The sequence below is a fragment of the Calidris pugnax genome, unplaced genomic scaffold (genome assembly GCF_001431845.1).
Source record: "Calidris pugnax isolate Ruff unplaced genomic scaffold, ASM143184v1 scaffold225, whole genome shotgun sequence".
Classification (NCBI taxonomy): domain Eukaryota; kingdom Metazoa; phylum Chordata; class Aves; order Charadriiformes; family Scolopacidae; genus Calidris; species Calidris pugnax.
The window spans coordinates 6,893,771-6,912,208 of NW_015091072.1; the positions used below are offsets into that span (position 1 = coordinate 6,893,771).

The 18,438-nt window shown below is 46.1% G+C and overlaps 2 protein-coding genes across 3 annotated transcripts in view; one reads left to right on the plus strand and one right to left on the minus strand.

Moving 5' to 3' along the window:
- LOC106896862 (protein spire homolog 1-like) overlaps positions 1-10,649 on the minus strand; it is a 17,207-nt gene extending 6,558 nt beyond the window's left edge. The window contains exons 1-9 of the mRNA XM_014957130.1: positions 10,409-10,649; positions 9,563-9,594; positions 8,951-9,115; positions 8,076-8,201; positions 7,736-7,801; positions 4,658-4,819; positions 2,528-2,596; positions 1,913-2,042; positions 1,337-1,458 (exon numbers count right to left, since the gene is read on the minus strand). Of these exons, the coding sequence (XP_014812616.1) occupies positions 1,337-1,458; positions 1,913-2,042; positions 2,528-2,596; positions 4,658-4,819; positions 7,736-7,801; positions 8,076-8,201; positions 8,951-9,115; positions 9,563-9,594; positions 10,409-10,649 (1,113 nt within the window). The remainder of the gene's footprint in view (positions 1-1,336; positions 1,459-1,912; positions 2,043-2,527; positions 2,597-4,657; positions 4,820-7,735; positions 7,802-8,075; positions 8,202-8,950; positions 9,116-9,562; positions 9,595-10,408) is intronic.
- Positions 10,650-12,508: 1,859 nt separating this feature from the next.
- Positions 12,509-18,049, plus strand: LOC106896912 (chromosome unknown open reading frame, human C3orf17). Of its 2 annotated transcripts, XM_014957215.1 has the most exons (9): positions 12,509-12,601; positions 12,703-12,857; positions 13,656-13,732; positions 13,846-13,977; positions 14,322-14,399; positions 15,326-15,687; positions 16,404-16,465; positions 16,889-17,139; positions 17,586-18,049. In XM_014957215.1, exons 1-9 carry the CDS (start codon positions 12,511-12,513, stop codon positions 17,971-17,973), a joined length of 1,596 nt encoding a protein of 531 aa, XP_014812701.1. In that variant the 5' UTR covers positions 12,509-12,510; the 3' UTR covers positions 17,974-18,049. The 2 variants fall into 2 exon arrangements, with proteins under 2 accessions (XP_014812701.1, XP_014812702.1); XM_014957216.1 differs by lacking the exons at positions 13,846-13,977; positions 14,322-14,399.
- The last annotated feature ends 389 nt before the right edge of the window (positions 18,050-18,438 follow it).

Genomic DNA, 18,438 nt, shown 5'->3' on the forward strand with positions numbered 1-18,438 from the left:
CTCCCCAGGTACTGGATTTGCACTCTGTATTTCTGAGAATGCCGTTTCATTCTGCAGCACTTCTGCTCATGTGTAGTCTGTCTTCTTCACTCTCAGAACTGGTGGCCCTTTGAAATCATCCCTCAGTCTGCTCAGACAGTTGTCTTTTTTTTTTCTGTCTTCCCTATATATATTACCCCCCCCCCCCCCCCCCCCCAACAAGGAAGCTCCAACCAAGATAGTGAATTTTCAAACGTATCTGTTCTCTCTCTCATTCAAGTTCAATAGAGATACTAGTCCCAAAGTTTCCTCTGTTCAGGAACCAACTTCCCAAAACCCTCCCTATACAACTCAGAGTACACTGGAACCATTTTCTTGGCTTCAGCTCACATGTAGCAACACTGGAAAACAGTTCAAGAGACTGTGCCCCACTAACCCAATTCAAACCCAGTGCTGTATATCAAGAGCATTTTTTCGATCTTCTTTAAAGAAGCAGAAAACAAATTTGATTATATTAGTCTCCATATGAAGGTCCTCCTAGTTTAACAGTCATATATCAACCACAGGATTCTCAAATGCTGAACATTCCTACAAGTAGTACAGACTTGTGCAAATATAGCGAATATTTTCTGCTTTTATTAATTCATATCCGTTTTCCTCAGTTAAGCAACTGCATTTCAGACAGAAATGTTTACAGAAAACAGATTCCTGTTTGTATGCCAGCGCATCTGTGCTAGACATGATGTGTCAGGGCTTAAGTTCTGTTCCACAGAATTTCTGAATATGCTCAGACTGAATCCCAGAACCAAGCAGTCAAGCTTTTCATGATCAAGCCAGGAGTTAAAGAACCCAAAGACTATGTATTGTGGTCTATTGAAGAATGGTGCTCCCGAACTTGCTCTACTGGCAGAAGTGTGGGAATTCACCAGTAAAGTTGCTGCCTCAAAATAAATCATGACATTTTCCTTTCACAAGCTCACATACCACGTGAAATGCAAATGCATCGATACATCTAGCATCAAGTACCTCACTGGGAGGAAAGAGTGGGAATAGTTCTGGCTCATACTGACCAAACTCCAATGCATATTAAAACTTCTGCAGGATCTAATTTTAAGAGATCAGAGCAGACCTTGGTTCTATAGGCTGCAGTCATGCCACAAAAAGAAGTGTTTAAATATGATATGAGCTTCTGCAGGGGAAAGGACTTCAGTGAACCTAATAGTTCCACATTTGTTCACTTTTGAGACAAGATTGCCCACACTGGGATTTGAATCTGATGTTCCAGGCTATTTGCCTGTGCAGATCTAATGCCTGAAGTACTTGTGCCTCTCCAGCATCCTTTCATTTAAAGCCTTACCTGAACTCCTGGTCCCAGCTGCTGTGCTGTTGTGTTTTTTTTAAAGTCGGTACTGGCATCTTGGAGAGTTAAGAAATTACTGCTTGGAGATTTCAAGGCAATATTTGGTGTCACAAGCATTTCTGCAGAGGAGAGGGGGAATAAAAAGCCCCAAGAAAAACACAGACAAGATAAGATATTGTGCTGTGACAAAAAAATTACTAATTTGATACCCACATATCAGAATTTGAGATTGGGCTAGACTTTGTCCTGGTAGTTACATTATCTTTTAGGTTTATGTGATGGTCAAAATCCTGTTCTCTCCCTTAGTGGGCAGACAAATCTGAACACCTCTAAAAAAAAAAAAAGAGTAAGCTGAAACATTGTTTGAGTCTTAATAAGCCACAAACAGATTTTCTAGAAGGAACTATTCTTATGCCACACGACCTCTATCAACACAGAATTTGCATTCCCACCTCCCTTGCATTATACATGCTATGGAAAAGATAAGCAGGCTTTCATTTCATAGGCCATCCATTATTTTCAGTCAACACTGACTTTGCTTGCATGCTTGATAGATCACTTTGTAGCAGGTACCTTTGGGCCTGCTCCCATTTTCCCTTGCTGCTGCTGACCGGAGCTTCTGTGGTTGTTTTAATTCTGCCATGAGCTGTTCATGCAAGCTGGCCTCCCGTGGCACACACTCTTTCAGCTTCCTTTCCAGCACCTGCAGGCAAAGCATAGAAAGCAGAAAGAGCCAGTGCATAGAGTGAGGAGACCTCTGGTGACAGAACTCCTTCAGCAATGACACTGTTTTACAAGTACCTCTCATTCAAGAAGACACAGGGCCTTCCACACAAGAGACACAGGAGAGAACCTTTAGATAATGCACAGTAGAATACTTTAGCAACTCTCAAATTTGAAACTGAGAACTCCAGGAGTACTTTCAGGACCACAGAATGTTCCAAATGGAAGAAGTAGAAGAGAAAGTCGGGAGCTTGATTGCCTTTATTCTATGAAGATGCCACTTCACATTTTCCTAACCCCATGTTTTGACAGGAAGGTATACCCAGAAGTTAAGTATAGTTAATATATCCCCCTCCCAAATCCAAACTAGTAGCTAAGACATTAGCTCTATGTTCTTAGAAACTGTCCTATCACTCCAGAATCATCTCATTTTGCTATCATTACATACAGCACCAGGTCACCTACAGGTTTTAGATGAGGCTTGGGAGCAGCTACACCAGCTTCAGGGGGCCTGTGGTTTTGCTGGATGATCACCTGAAAAAGCAGAAATTATGCTTAAGCAATAGTTATTTCTGTACTCCTGGTACACCCTCCTCAGTGGCACAGTGAATGACTCAAGTCAGAATGGGAGAGGTGGGGAAGGCATAACAAAACTGAGTAGGGAAGTGTAGAATGATGCGATTTACTTAAGTGGGGTTTTGGTAGAGACAGATTTGCCTGTGGCAAGCTAGAGGCAATCAGAAGCACTGCACAGCCCATTGGGACTTGCACAAGACACATACAGCCTTCTAGCCCAGCAGCTCATGAGCTGCTCTAAGGAAACGGGAAAACATTATAGCTTTTAATGTCAGGGACGATCCTGACAAGAGCCATGGTCACATCACATTCATCAGTGAGAACTCAGCTCCAGGGAAGAGAGTAATTGAATGGGTTAACAAGACTGTAAGGAACTGTAGCAGCAGGCAGCTGTATGCATAAGCTAGAGTCCCAGAGACTGGCTTACAGCCCTATATAAACTAGCAACAATAGCAGATAGAATTGCAGGGCAGGTATTCATGCGAGGCAGGCTGTCTCCATCATCAATCCCTGTGCTTGCTGCATAGGGGAGAACTGACAAAAAGTCAAGTTGCACATGCATGTCTTTAGCTGCCTTGTTCACTTATTCTTACTTTGAGACTATGCCATTTACTTTCCCTGTGTGTACAGCTTCAGAACACGTGGGAGTGCAGGTAGAACAACACTACAGCTTCCCACACTAACTGTGCTTTCATTCATTTACAAATTAGACCGCTGTTTGCTAGCAAAGCTTTAAAATAGCTTTGCAGATGGGGAAATCCTTGTTTAAGAGCCTTCACAAAGACCTGAGCAGTAGCACTTTATGCTTTCTTCTAGCATTTCTCACTACTACTCTTCCAACATGTTTGTGCTTCTCATTGACCACAGGAAAAAAAATATTAAAAAAATAAATAAAATCAAGACCCAGTTCATTCTGCCACCTTGAGTTACAGTTCTGTACTGCACAGTCCATTGACAACACATTGTAAGGAACACAAGTAGTTATGATGTATTGTCTCCTCTCCACAGTCAAGATACCACGTTCAGAGAAATGTCAGAGTCTTATCTGAAGGCTGGAGCCACGGTCAAGGAAAGCAAGAGCTCGGGTTTTATAAAGGTGCATGTTTTAGCTGAGGCTTTTAAACCCCCTTGCACTCCAGCAGCACCAACAAGAAGAGAAAGGGATGATGTCTAGTGTGGTATGCAAAGTTTTCACTTTTTAAAATCTCACTCTTTATTACAAGTAGAGTTGTGTCTCATCTTCTGCCAAGACGTCTGTTTGCAAAGCATGCCAATGCCACAGAGCCTTATGCCAATGTTTTAGATCTGCTTATCATTCCCAGCTCAAGCTGCAGCAAGCGAACAGCATCGCAAGCCTTTAGAGGCACCCCAGACATTTTTGTATCTGGTCATCTTCACCAACCGTCCACATTGTTGGAAGCCCCAACCACTCGAGTGGCACAGCAGCTGCCCCTGGAAGGGGCTCAACTTTTTTTACCCTGACTAAACTCCTGCAGTAGCTCATGTACACTGCCCAAAGGCCTCTGCCTGAACCTGAGCAAAGGACTTGCTCACAAGTGCATTTGCACTTGCACACATCCCACAGCATCCAGGAAGTCAAGGCAACTAGCAAGAGCTGCCGGGCACAGCTGAGCCCAAGGAGCCTGAGCAGACACACGTGTCCAAGGTGGAAAGAATAAGCAGGCAAGGGACTGCTTCATGAAACTGTTGTGTTGCAAGGCAGCGTAATTGCTCCAGGGAAGGGAGTGGCTGACCCCTGGAGGGAGGAAAAGTTTACCACCCAACTTCATGAAAGTGTTGCTATCCTTGAATTAAAATGTTACTGGGAATGAAGTACTTGAGTAGACAAACAGGGTGATCCAACATTGAGCGGCAGCTGAGAGGGAGATCCAGCTGCTTCTGGATTTGGAACTACCTTTGAGAAAGACAGGCTTTTGGAGAAGACATCTCAACAAATATTGCTTAGAAATGGGGTGGAACGGGTGGTTTCAGAGTTGTTCGTTGACTCTAGTCACTCACCTTCCGAAGGGTGTACCTCTTGTGCTGAATATCATCCAAAAGTAATTCATAGGGAGAGCGGACACGTTCTTTTGGAGGCAGGCGATGCTGTGGTTGCTCAGTGGCCTTGTGCAGCTTCACACCGTTCTGCAGTTCACGGATGACACTGGGCCACAAGGATGCCTGGGAGAAACCAGCGAGGGCCAAATCAACAGCTTGCTAAAATGCACAGAGCAGCGTTCCATCCCTCTATGTAATAGGGCACACTTAGCAACCGAAGTCATTCAGAAACACAAAAGTGTGTCCTTAACATCCCCTTCAACTCACTTGCAGATCAGGGCACAGTACCAGAACAGGTAATAGCTTCTCTTTGCAGAAGTTAATTTATAATGAGGGATCTGGGAGCTGGCTGACAAGGTTCATTCCCAAATTTTGTCATTAACTCTATGAATATACTTTAGCAAAACATATCTGTTGCTGCCAGGTAGCTAGAACCATTTTCTTGAATATTTACTTCCTGCAAGTGCTCCAGGTGCCAGAGGTTGTTTTTTTATTTATTTTTTTCATATTATTGGACCCTAGGAAAGACTGGAAGTGAAATCCTAAATCTTATCATTAAAATCCTCTGAACTTTCAGAAACCAAGGGTTGAAGGGCCCAGAGACAAAAGATGAAGACAAGGAGAAAGGGATCTCATACTTTAACCTTCACACCAGCATACATTAGCAGTTTCAGCCTGGAGACACAAGCTGATAACTCTGCCATCTGCTCATCCTGTTCCTTTATTAATATCTGAGAATGCTCAGGCATGCAGTATAACCCAACAAAAGTTAAAGACAGGAAAAAAAAATAATCAACTCAATAGCATGTTTATGCAACATTGTAATGGAAGTGCTAAGTCAACAGCTTATCTTGATCCCAAAGGCAAATTGAGTAAGAACAAGTGATTGTATTATAAACAGAGAAAGGGAAGCAAAACATTTTACAAAACTGCCTCAGAACAAAGCTTCCGACTTAGACTCCTCTTCCTTTTCCACTTACAGTATGAAGCATCTTCTCTCAACTTACCCCTTCAGATATTTTGGTATAATATCAGAAGTGTCTTCTGCAAGCTCTGACTGATGGCTTTCTTCAGGAAGATGAATTGTTTTTTTGGATCGCTTTAGTCTGCCTTTGGTACAACTCCAGAAAACTAGAACTGTCAGCAAATGACCATATACTAGCCACATTCCGTAGGCTATATTTATTGTGGAGAAGAACATACAAAATTCTCTGGGAAAACTGGTTAGTATTAGAGACCTTTGAAACAGATTATCCTGAGCCATTTGTACTTTCTAGAATTGTATTTCAAATAATGACAGAACTTGACAAAGATACGACCTGAAGAGAGACTTATGTACTATAACATTGCCACATTACTTTCAGGACAAGAATTGCCTTCAGCTGGCCATTTCAGAACAACTTGTACACCCAAAACATTTTTCAAATGTAGGTGACATCATTATCACCCATGCTTTTCTCTCCCTCCCATCACTGCAATTATTCTACTTGGGCAATCCCCTGTATTGTCAAACCCCACATAAACTTCCCACACCTGTGCAATACAACACAAGATGCTACAACACTCCAGAACCATTGCATGCAGTTCAGTGGATGCGTGGTAAGACACCTGTGTTCCTAAGAGGTCTCACTGCTTAGATTTCAAGGTGAAGATTGTCTTGTGACATGTACAGATAAGCTCTGCTGAAACTGTGCAACCCAGCACACCACCAGGCTGTGGTCTGCATTTCAGAAGGCCTCTTTTGTAGCATTCAATGTGAAAAAATACTGTCCACAGAGAGCACTGGCTGCTTGGCACTACTCAAGGCAACCGCTCTAATCTGTAGGATCCCAGTGAAGTTGGCAGCCTGCTTATTTTAAGCTCAAGAGTTTCTCAGAGCAATGCAATCAACTGGTGTTTAGGGACTTGGAAACTAGAGGCAGAGGATTTGCAACACACATCCTGCTTTTGGAATTCATGTCTCCTGAAGGAGCAGAGGCCAAATACACTGGCCTTCAGGCCACACGGCAAAACCCATGTATTTATTCATGTATTCCCTGCAGAAAAGAGCTATAGCAGTTGATGAGTTTGTGGTTTGAGATAGCTTGCCAGTTTATTTTAATAGATCACAAAATTGAGAATATGCCCAAACACACATTTCACAAACATTTTCATACGAATAGTTTGAGCATGCTTCAAAGCAAGTGCTATTTAGACAAAGGGAGCGAGTCCACAAGTCTCTCGGGGCTTGCCGTTTGTCTCCACAGACTCCAGACTACAGTGCATTTGTTTATGCTGGGCAGAGCTCCAGCCAGAAGAGCTATTTGTTTCTGATTGAGCCCTGAATGTGTAGGGCCTTGAAAAGAACAGAATTAAATTGCTTTTTCTGCCCTAAACACACAGTCCAAGATCTATGGAAGGACAAGAAAAGCAGTAAGCAGAAGGTAGGAGCTACATCTCCAACCTCACCTTCCTTCACCTCTTTGTTTGAGCTGCTGGAGCTGAACAACCACAAAAGATGGACAGAGCCACTGGCCTTCAGTCCCCTCCAGCCCTGAACCAGCACAGACCCTACATAAGAGTGAACTAGTCCACTCCATACTACCACCAACAGAAGAGTTACCTGGGAGTTTTCAGTCCAGCTACAAGAAAGGAACAGATTGCTTTTGGCAGGTGTCAGTTCCTGCCAAGAGCTGGAGTTTGGGGCTCATTTGCAGGAAGAAACAGCCCGAGTAACTACTTGTGGATGCTTATTCCAAAGACTGCCTCTTCTTCTTCATTTTTAGAAGTGGTTTAAGTTGAACCACAAAGACACTCTTCATGTAGAATAAATGTCCACATAAGGTTAACACATGAAATAGTTGAACTTCAAGTTCGCTCCCCAGCTTGTTTTACTGACAAGTCTTTAGCTACTTAAGCTCTTGAACAACCTAAGAAGTTTTGTTTGTGTTCAAGCACTACTTTTCATAGAAGAATCAATGGAAAGGCTCTCTCTGGCCTCAGAGAACCAAGGCAGACAAAAACCCCAACCCCCCATAATGAAAGAATTAAATCCCTTACCTGGTGTTTTTCCTTCTTCTGAAAGGGATTTTCCACCAAATCTTCCACCTCCGTTTTTCTCAGACTCTGAGAGGCAAGCACATGAGGTCATTTTCTTGCATTGTTCCATGATTTCCTATCTATCCAGTATAAATGACTAATATTAATCTGAAAAGCCTAGGAGCCCCAAACACTCAAACCTTCAAAAGTTACTCATGTGGTGCAAAGAGAGTAGCCTTTCACATGAGGGCAGACCTTCAGCTGGGTACTCCATTTCTAGTGTAACGGGAAGGTTACCTTAGAACTAGGTGAACGTGTGAAGGCAGAAGGAATAGCAGCTAAGGGGTGATCCTAAACGTACCTCTTTGGAGGTCTGGATAATGGTCACAAGCTCCTGAAGTTCTATATATTCAGTAAAGAGACTCCTACAGGTCACTTCATAATGGCTGGTAGCCTCAGAAGGCCTGGACAAGTGCTCCTCACAGACCTGAAAAAAAGTGCAGCTATTTAAAAGAGCTCTTGAAATGGAAAAACATGGTAGGATGGAATAAAGCAAGATTCAGTTTTCTCAATCCATGGTTAAAAAACATCTCCCTCATAGCTCCTTTTTATAATTTTTTTCTCTATTGCAGATGCAGAGGAACAAAGAAGCAAGACGACCAACCTTATATGTACAATAATGTAAGTATTTGTGTAATTTATATATCTCATTCAGGTGTGCTTGGAAATAAGTACCTGGAAGGGGAACCCTCCAGTGCAGACAAAGCACAACAAAACACAGCAGGTGGAGTCACTTTTCGTGTTCTCTTCTACCCTCATCAGACTGAGGGATGGGAAGTTTCTCATACCTTTCAGTTATGGTTGAAAGGAAAATATTTGTTTGAGTTGAGACATTTAAATCCCAGCTCTTGCAGAAACTGAATACTATGAGCAAGTGACCTTTTTCAATGTCCACAGTCTCGTAGGTATCCAGTTTGGAGACTACGTACAGAAGGACTTTGTAGACAAAGCTTAGAACCATGCTCAGTCTTCCTTCTTAATTCTTTTCCACAGGCACTTGCACACCCCTAAGACAGTTTTGCTTTTTCCCTCTGACGGGAAAGCCACATGCTCCCTCTATGTCCTCCAACAAGCTACCCAGCTTTTTCCCAGAAATGGTCTTGCCCCTTTGGTTCACAACACTGTTCCATCAACTCCTCTAAAGCCGCTATATTTACTAAGTGGGCAGAAAGAAACCTTGATAACATCCTGCAGGGTGACTGCTGGTTTCATTGCCTCATCATCCAGTTTCAACATAAGGCACAGCAGTTTCTCCAAGGGATGACTCAGTTCTCGCTCCACTTGGCTGTCAATTCCCCAGTCCAGGGCTTCATAGATCACCACTCCCAAGTACTCCAGCAGCTGCAGACAGAGACCAAGGAAGCAATGCAGCATAAAGAGTTGTGGAGAACTTCACAGTTCCCACTTCCCAGCCACGGGACCAAAAGGCAGCTAGATGCTCATCATGTAGCCTGAGATACTCCCAGACAAGCTGCTTTAAGATTTTCAAATGACAACTAGCCATTAATCTAGCACCTCTAAGTTACCTGTTATTAAGACAAAAAGACTGTGGACTATTCCACAGTAGGCAGCATCTGTGTACATTGTTTCCCAGATCCATGTCTTACTGGAGTTCAGTCCTAGCATTTTGTTTCATTTTCCACATTGCAGGGGACAGAGTCACTCTCACAGGGACCATCAAATTTAAGCACCTTAATAGTTTCCAAAGACATCTGCATCTCTTGAACTGGCCTTCTACGACAGCAGGATTATATCTTCACACATACAAAGGTGAAGACATAGGCTTACCTTTTCCTCTGACTGCTGAATGCTGCCAACATCTGAAAGGGAAAAAATAGAGGATGGGGAGAAAGATAACTGCATCAGTGCTGAAAAACAGCTTTTAGAATCCCTGTCAAGAGAGAGAAACTTGAAGAATTCTTGGTAACAGAGAAACAAACCCTTCTGACTGAGGCCAGTCCTACCTGGGGAAAGTAGATCTACACTGGGGGACTCCTGGAAAGCAACATAGGATACTCTTCTTATTATGGGCATTAGCCCCAAACTAATGGCTGCTGGGTACTTTTTGTTTGTTTGCTAATAGGCATATCGAACCATAAGGACAACACTGGATATTTGTCTTCATACTTTATTACCTGTTCTTGTCCCTGAAGAGTCAGCCTGGCATTAACCTCTGCAGTAGTGCAACTAAGCAGCGCATAAGACAAAGCTTGTTGCCACTTGCTGACTACACAGTGACAAAAAAAGGAAACTGTCAATTATAGACATGTTATGAGAGTTACTGTAACAAAGGAACCATACATTGGAAGATGAACAGAGTAGGACATATAATAAAGCCTCAGACTATTTTTTTTCTAATAATTTAAGTGGTACAAACTTTCATCCCAGCTATTCCCTAGACCCAAATGACTCTCTAGAGCATTATTAGAAAAATTAGCAGACTACACATATGTATTACCACTCATCTACAGTCCTTTGTAATGAAGCATAGGCAGCAGCATAGCTTCATAGCAACATACAGAGAGAGAAGGGGGGAGGGAAAGGCATAAAAAAAAAAAGTTTCTCCACTTTGCCCCCACATTTTAGCCTGTTATAGGAACAGCCCTTGGCATCCACAGCTACCTGTGTTCTTACCAGACTTGTGATACACCTTGAAGGAAGCAGTACCGTCAGCATGGATAAAGATGCTTCCAGGACCTTTTATGAACACAGAATGGAGCGGTGGATACAGACCCGTAGCCAGCTGCTCCATTTTACGGCAACACTGAAAGCAGATAGCCCAGGCTTGCTCCTCACTTATAGGATGTTCAAAGCACCTCAGAATTTCAGCTAGAGAGACCTTTGTGATCCTCTGCTCACACTGTGGAGACTCCATTTTCAACCTCACTTCTCATCTCACCTTTGCTTCTAGCAGCCTTTTATCAGTTGTGCCTCCTGGTTTGCTCTCACACCCCTCTTCCCTACAGGTGTGATCATTAATGCTAATTTTGCTTTATCTTCCCTACAGGTGCAATCATTAATGCTAATTTTGCTTTATCTTTTTAAAGGGACACCATCAGTCTGTTTTTATATGAGAGTTCTTTAAAGAAAACAGAAACTTTACAACACGAGGGAATCTAAAGAGATTACAACAGCGTATAAAATTTATAGAATCATAGAATGGTTTGGGTTGGAAGGGACTTTAAAGATCATCTAGTTCCAATCCCCCTGCCCTGGGCAGGGACACCTCCCACTAGACCAGGTTGTCCAAAGCCCTATCCAGCCTGGCCTTGAATGCCTCCAGGGATGGGGCATCACTGTTTCTAACAAACATATTGATGGGAATACGAATGTTGGCAGGTAAGAAAAGAGTACATTGAACTTCAAGTACAGAGGGATGGAGGCTGAAAATAATGTCTTATACTCGGGGGAGAAGAACTCATGGAAGACCACAAAAATTCAGTCCATTTGATGGGAAACCTTTCCAGGAGCACTAATACGTTACAGTATTCCCACCTGGCCTCCACCCTTTGGCCCTGCCACAGCCCATCCCGGCAGCTGGGGCTGGAGGAACGCACACAGGGGTCAGGCCGGCCAGGTGGGCACCTGGAGCAAGGGCAGCCAGGCCCCTCCTTGTCCAAAACGCCCAGACAAATTGCCACTGGTGTGAAGTTACTCAGCCTTTATGGCACTTTATGGCTCCGTGCGTGTGTGACAGGAGGGGACAGTTGCACAGCGGGTGACAGGGCTGTCCCCTGAAGAACACTGTGGCTGCCCCAGAGCCCGCAGTGCATCGCAGGGGACTCCTGGCTCTGAACAGCCCAAGCTCTGGATGCAGATGCTGAAGAACTGCGAGGTTTTAAGTGTGTTGAACAGCACTCATACATTTATATTTCTTTCCCTTCTCATTTATGAACGCAGCCTGTCAAGAGTGAGGCGTCAGGCCTTGGAGAGGCACCCAGGCCGGCATGCCGTGCCATCACCGGCCCGTGGGGTGGGTGCCCAGCGCCAGCAGGCCCCACGCGGCCGTGGGGCTCACGGCTGCCCCGCGGCCTTCACACAGCCCCGGGCACCAGCCCGACCACGCTGCTTGGCCGGGACCTGAGCGGGGCTTTCCCACTCCCGCCTGCCGGGAGCCCGGGGGCTTCTCTCCCGCAGGTGTAGGCACTGCCGGCCCCAAGGCGATCGGCCCCAGCTCCGCCTGCCCACCGCCACCGGGCCTGCGGGCCTCAGGCGCTGTCGCCGGGGGCGCCCCGCCGCCCCACCCGGGTGACTTGGTCCGGTCCGGTCCGGCCCGGCTCCCCCCTCCCCGGCCCGCCAACATGGTCGCGCCCGCGTTCGGCCTTCCCTCCCGCCCTGCGCGGCGCCGCCCCCTCAGCGGGGAAGATGGCGGCGCCCGAGGCGGCGTGGAACCGGCTGGAGGGGCCGGGGCCCGCCGGGCGCGGGGCGCGACCACGCTGCTTGGCCGGGACCTGAGCGGGGCTTTCCCACTCCCGCCTGCCGGGAGCCCGGGGGCTTCTCTCCCGCAGGTGTAGGCACTGCCGGCCCCAAGGCGATCGGCCCCAGCTCCGCCTGCCCACCGCCACCGGGCCTGCGGGCCTCAGGCGCTGTCGCCGGGGGCGCCCCGCCGCCCCACCCGGGTGACTTGGTCCGGTCCGGTCCGGCCCGGCTCCCCCCTCCCCGGCCCGCCAACATGGTCGCGCCCGCGTTCGGCCTTCCCTCCCGCCCTGCGCGGCGCCGCCCCCTCAGCGGGGAAGATGGCGGCGCCCGAGGCGGCGTGGAACCGGCTGGAGGTGCCGTGGCCCGCCGGCAGCGCGACGGTGGCCCTGGCGGCCGGACACCCTGCAGGTCCCCGGGGAGGGCTGGGAGGCGTGGGTGCGGGCGGGGGTGTGTGTGGAGGGGGCGGTGGGCGCTGAGGTGATGTCTGTTTGTCTGTCTGTCTCCCGCAGTGAGGTGGCTGCCGGCGCTGCGGCGGCGCTGCGGCCTGGCCGTCAAGCGGCTGTCAGGGACGGGCCTGTCGGCTGAGGAACGCGTCCTGCGGGCCGTGCTGTACGTGTACCACAACAGGCTGCTCCGGCACCGGCCATACCTGGCCATGCAGCAGGTGAGGAGCCGCAGGTAGCCGGCAGCCGGACACCCGGCCCAGAAGGACACCTGGGTGCCCGGGGTATCGTCCTGCAAAAAGCATTTTGGAGCATCGTGTGCGGTTTTGTCGTCTGTAGGGCTCCGGGCGTTGGAGGGCATTGCTGGCTCTGTACAGCCAGTGCCCTGAGAGCTCTCCAGCCCCAGGGAACCGAGACTCGGCCTCTTGTACTCACACTGACACCTGAAATAGCTCCTTTGAATCTGTTAGCACTACAAGGATTTTCAATCAATTTTAATAATGGGAGGGACAGCACTACAAGGATTTGATTTTCAATCAATTTTAATAATGGGAGGGAGTAGAATAATCCTAGGATACTCCATTAGGCACTTTCTCTTTTAAGATGAAAAGTGAACTCCTTGCCAGTTTTCCACGACTTTACAGGATTGTCAGTATCTTCAAATAACTTTTGAAATAGAACATGAATTTTTCTCACCCTCTTGATTTATCTATTTTTGTTCTTGAAAGCCAATACCACAAGCCATTGTATACTGTAGGGGAAACCACGCAGCACCGATTAACAATGGCCTACTCCAGCTTTTCGCCTAATTCCATGTTCACCGTAGTTTGATAAAGGGATCTTTTCCATCGTAGTGCAGATACAGGAACATACCAGAACATTCTGCCACACAAACCTGCAATTTGTGCTGTTAAACCGATAAGGGGAAGGTGTCACTTAATATAGTGATAGTTCTTAGGCCAAGGCACTCCCATCTCTCAAAATACCAGTCAAAACGAGCTTTCTTTTTTTCTCCCAAGGTAGAACAATGCTTGAAGCGCCTATGGAAAACGAACTTGGTGGGCTGCATTGAAACTCTGGCAGGACTGATTCCCAAGTAAGTGTTGAGATCCCATATGTTATACAGGATGTATCCATTAACTCAGTCTGCAGAGCTAAAGGCAGGGAACGCTAGATAATAACCATCTCCTCATCCTTGTACCAACACAGGAACAATGCACCCCAAGCCCATGCAGAGTGCTTAGCTCCCAGCCAGCCTATGCTGGAAACAGTGGCTCTGAAGGTGTTGGGAGGTTGCAAGCTCATACTGCGTCTACTGGACTGTTGCTGTAAAGCTTTTCTGTATCCTTTCGTCACCATGAAGACATTCTTACAGTTCACCAGCAGCACCTCATGAGACCAAAACTAGGTCTGCTGTAGGCCCTGTATTGCTGATGGACTCAACTGTGCAATTCATATGTGCAACTTGGAGTTTCTTTGATAGCCAAACATCTTACTTTAAAGTTATTATGTAGGAACCTCAGGCTGTTGGCCAGCTGCTGTTCTGGCCATGAGCAATATGAAGTTTGGATGCTCATCTCCAAAATTATCCAGAATATACCCTTGCGAATTGCCTTTAGCTGGTGTGTTCAGCAAGTCTCATTACTTGGTGTTTATTTTTTATCCTTAACTGGTCTAATTTTCAGCTTGTCCGTTCAACATCTCTGCTCAGAAGAATTCATACTTTTGAACACTGTGGCTTCGGGGTTGTTGAGCCGGCTATGGTTTGTGTATTCCAAAGTCTGTCTTGTTTGTTGTCAGTTTGATGTGCCTGTCAGGGAGACGGGTTTGTAATTAGGCCTTGTTGCTGAGTGAGCTTTGTTCAGTTGGGAGGAGGAGGAGGAGGTGGGTCCCTCCATCCTTTTGGACTTGATTCTAGCACCTGCAGAGTTGTGTAAGTGGAGAGAGACTTCTCACATGCTAGTTTGGAAGGCTTTGTTCTCAGTTCATAGCAAACTTTATGTAGCACTAATAAAATCAGAGTGTTAATGCCAGCCTGCCCCAAACATCTGGTACTTTTTGCAGCAAGCAGTAAGTCCTACTTCATGCTGAAAGGCTGGGATAAAGTTGTTCTGTAATACTCCTGAGTTTTCCAGGAAAATCATTGTTGTAGTCTCTTGGTACAGCAGAGCCACACTGAGAAAGTAACTGCTGTCTGTAGCTGAAGGATTAACAGCATTGTGTAGAACTCAGTAAAATGTTCTTTGGCACAAGGAATCTGTCTCCCCAGTAAATGCAGAGCAGGTGACTATGTGGCATCAGCGCTAGTACCGTTGTCCTGAGTTGGTTCAGGTTGCCTGTGGGGGAAGACCTCTTTGACAAATGATTTGGATGTGACTTGGGAACCTGGTGAGTCCCAGGTGTGGCACTCCACAAAGCCCTAGGGAAGCGGAGGGCCTCCTGATCAAGGATTTACTAGTCAAGTCACTCCTGCACTCTGATCTTGAACAGTTCCTTAAAGCTCAGAATAATATTAAGGAAAGCACGGTGATGGACTGTAAAAAGATAAGCTTGTTTTGAGGGGAAATAGGGAAAGGGCAGTTTGGAATCTCTTCTGTCAGCTCTTCTGCTTGAGCTGAAGGTAGTTACTCAGTGAGCACAAGGTGTTGCTAGAGGAGACTCCACATACCTTTCTGTCTTCTCTCTCCAGGATTCAGTATGGATGTGTGTTGCAGAGCCTCATTTCCTTGTATGGCATACTGTCAACATCGCTTCATCTGGTATCTGAGACCCAACAGATGCCTTATATCAAGGGGTTTGCCTTCCCTTCTGATATCAGTAACTTCCTTGGAGTGAATGTTTCTTCTGAGGTGAAGAAGCAAAAGGCTAGAATGCTTACAACAAAAAAACCTACCAGCTGGCTGAAGCAGCTCTTCCCAGCAATGCCAGAGGCAGCGTCAGTGGTGGAGAAAAAGAGACATTTTGCGACCTGCAGGAGTGCTGTGAAAAACTGTAGCGTCCCATGCCCTGCAGACATTGGAGAACCAGTTCTGGTGACCAGAGCCAGCAGAGGTAAAGCCACAGGGCTACTGGTTTCTGACGTCTCAGAGACTGACTGCAACTTCTATCCAACAGAGAAAAGCACTTCTGCTACCCACAGAGTGTGGTGCTAGTACAAACTCCCCTCTCCTGGCCTAGGGAGAGGAGGCGAATGCTGCACATACCCTTGCCTTTATAAAGTTGTGGATAATTTCAGTATTGTGAGGCTTTTTGTTCTGTTTTTTTTTTTTAAACATGATACAGCCTGAAGAGGAGCAGGTAAGGAATGCAGTATACAAGTCCTGTAAATAGTCATTTGTATTTTCTGCCTCTGTATAGATGGGGCCCAAGGATAGTGAGGGAAGCAAAGAGCACAGTCTGTACAATAGTAGATAAGGTTGTAAATAAAGGGTGCAAGTATCCTGTGCTTGCTGGTTCTGGGCCATGCCCACCTTCCCCTGCAGTCAGGACTATGATCAGTGACTGCAGGCATCCAGGTGTTTCTGTGAAGCTTTTATCCATGAAGTTCTCCTTTGCAGCCATCTGTAAATCTCTGCATCCTCTTCATCCTGTGTCAGTGCAGTGGGAGATGAGTGTAGCCCCATTGAGTTTGCCTGTAAATGCTGAGTACAGGTGTGATCCTGCTGAGGTGGCAGGAGATCTCAGAGCTCAGCAGGGCAAAGCATCGCGGTGTCTCTGTGCGAAGACTGAAAACTCTTTATTTCATAACAGGAACTCTCTCTTTATAGGGAAGCACCTGGGGTTTGATGTGAAGAGCTTGCTTAGACCATCCAGGCCTCCAGCACAACAGGTTTGTATGGCACTGTTTTACACACATATATATTTTTTTTAACTTTAAAGACCCTAACACTCAAAACACGATATCCCCAATGGAAAATGTCCCCTTTCCCTGCCTTATTTTTGCTTGTCTGACAATCCAAGCTCGCGTGGAAGCTTTGCACTGAAAATCACAACTAATTTCTGCTTACAAATTTGAGCCTTAGTTGGTATGTCAAGTGAAATAACCAGAGAGCAGGTCAGTAGTAGACAGGAATACAAATTCTAATTATCTTCCGCCTCTTTTTGTATTCCATAAAATAAGACTGCTCTTCCACTTTCTCCTTAGGGAATAAGGACTGTTCTTACAAAAACCTCAGTGCTCTGATCCTTCAGCAGAGGATCGAGCGTGTCACATTTTTAAAAGACTAACTATTTGTGTTACTCTTTGTTTCAGGGTATAAGCATTTCATCAACACCCATTAAAGCAAAATCAGCATCACTTTCCTCTCGCCTAGCAAAATCACAGCATGCTGGAGCTCTTGTACAGATGGTCCAAGCGGCTACGTCATTTGGGGAACTGTCAGAGGCACTCAGAAAAGCTATTCTGTGGTGCAAAGGCAACAGATTTAAATCAGCAGCTTATTTTCTGCGAAACAAGTTGTTGAAAAGCAACCGGCTGCACCATGTGGAGGCTCAAGGATGCAGGTAATTTGGCACGGGTGTGGGGTTTGTGGATCTGACACTTTACATTTTAATATTAAGTATTTTGCTAGTGTAGAGAAACCCAGTGGTCTAACCCCCACTTAAATTCAAACAGGATCACTAGTTCGGGTCACTGACATGAACATTGTGTTTAGCTTCAGACATTTGTGAAAGTTCTTAAAAAGCTAACAAATGCACAAACATGTTAGGAGGATGATGAAAACGCACCTTAAATCATGTGCGTGTTTAATGCTAATGATTATATGATGCAAGGGATGTTGTCTGTCTTCAGAATGGCCTGGCTACTGTGTATGAGGTGCTGGAGTATTTCCTTGGTATGACAAGGAAAACGGTAGAGAAGGCTAATAACCAAATCTCTCCAAACACCGAATGAAGTAACACTTTAGCAGCTGATAAAGTTGTGTTTTGTGCACCTTCCTCCCCTTAAGCTTGAAGAAAAAACTGTGCTGTGTCAAAACCTCTGTCCGTAAATACCTCCTGTATGGGTCACAAAATGTGCGCTGGCCAAAGCAGTGCCTCGGGGCACGGTTCTGTCGAAGGAGGATCAAATCATCCACACGCCTGAAGAGAACTCTGCGGCAAAATCCTGCTGAGCTTTTTGGCATCTGTGAGAGCAGGGCATCACTCGTCCTCTCTGCTTACCAGGATGGGCCTCCAAGACAGGAAGGACATTCCAGTGCTGATACAGCCTCTGTCAAACTAAGCACAGCTGGGACCCCTAAGCAGCTGCTGCGAGAAGGAAGCCCTGGCCCCGTGTGGAAAGAAGCTACTGAGAACGTGGATATTGATTCTATTTTTGCAGCAATGGGTGTCTGACCCTGGACTTGCAAGGAGGAAAGACGTTAAGTCATTCCAATTTATTTTTTCTTAAGTAAATCTCTGAAACGCCTAATGGTGTCTGGGTAATTCACAGCCTGAATTCTGATACGAAAGTAGCAATTATTATATTTTTGTAAACCAGATTTTTTTTTTAATGGAAAATTGTTCCAAACAGCTGAATAATCTTCATCCTTTCACCTAACCTTGTCCAGGAGTGTTGACTATGGGCTACCCTTACTCAGTGTCCCTTCTCTGTTGGGTGAACTTGTTCTCATGGGCCTGAAATCTTTTTAACCATAGAATGGTTTGGGTGGGAAGGGACCTTAAAGATCATCTAGTTCCAACCCCCCTGCCATGGGCAGGGACACCTCCCACTAGACCAGGTTGCTCAAAGCCCCATCCAGCCTGGCCTTGAACACCTCCAGGGATGGGGCGTCCACAGCTTCTCTGGGCAACCTGTTC

Coding starts and splice junctions, on each gene's coding strand:
- LOC106896912 (XM_014957215.1), top strand. CDS start 12,511: ATGGCGGCGCCCGAGGCGGCGTGGAACCGGCTGGAGGTGCCGTGGCCC. Junction 12,602..12,702: donor GGCGGCCGGACACCCTGCAG/GTCCCCGGGGAG, acceptor TGTCTCCCGCAG/TGAGGTGGCTGCCGGCGCTG. Junction 16,466..16,888: donor CCAGGCCTCCAGCACAACAG/GTTTGTATGGCA, acceptor TCTTTGTTTCAG/GGTATAAGCATTTCATCAAC.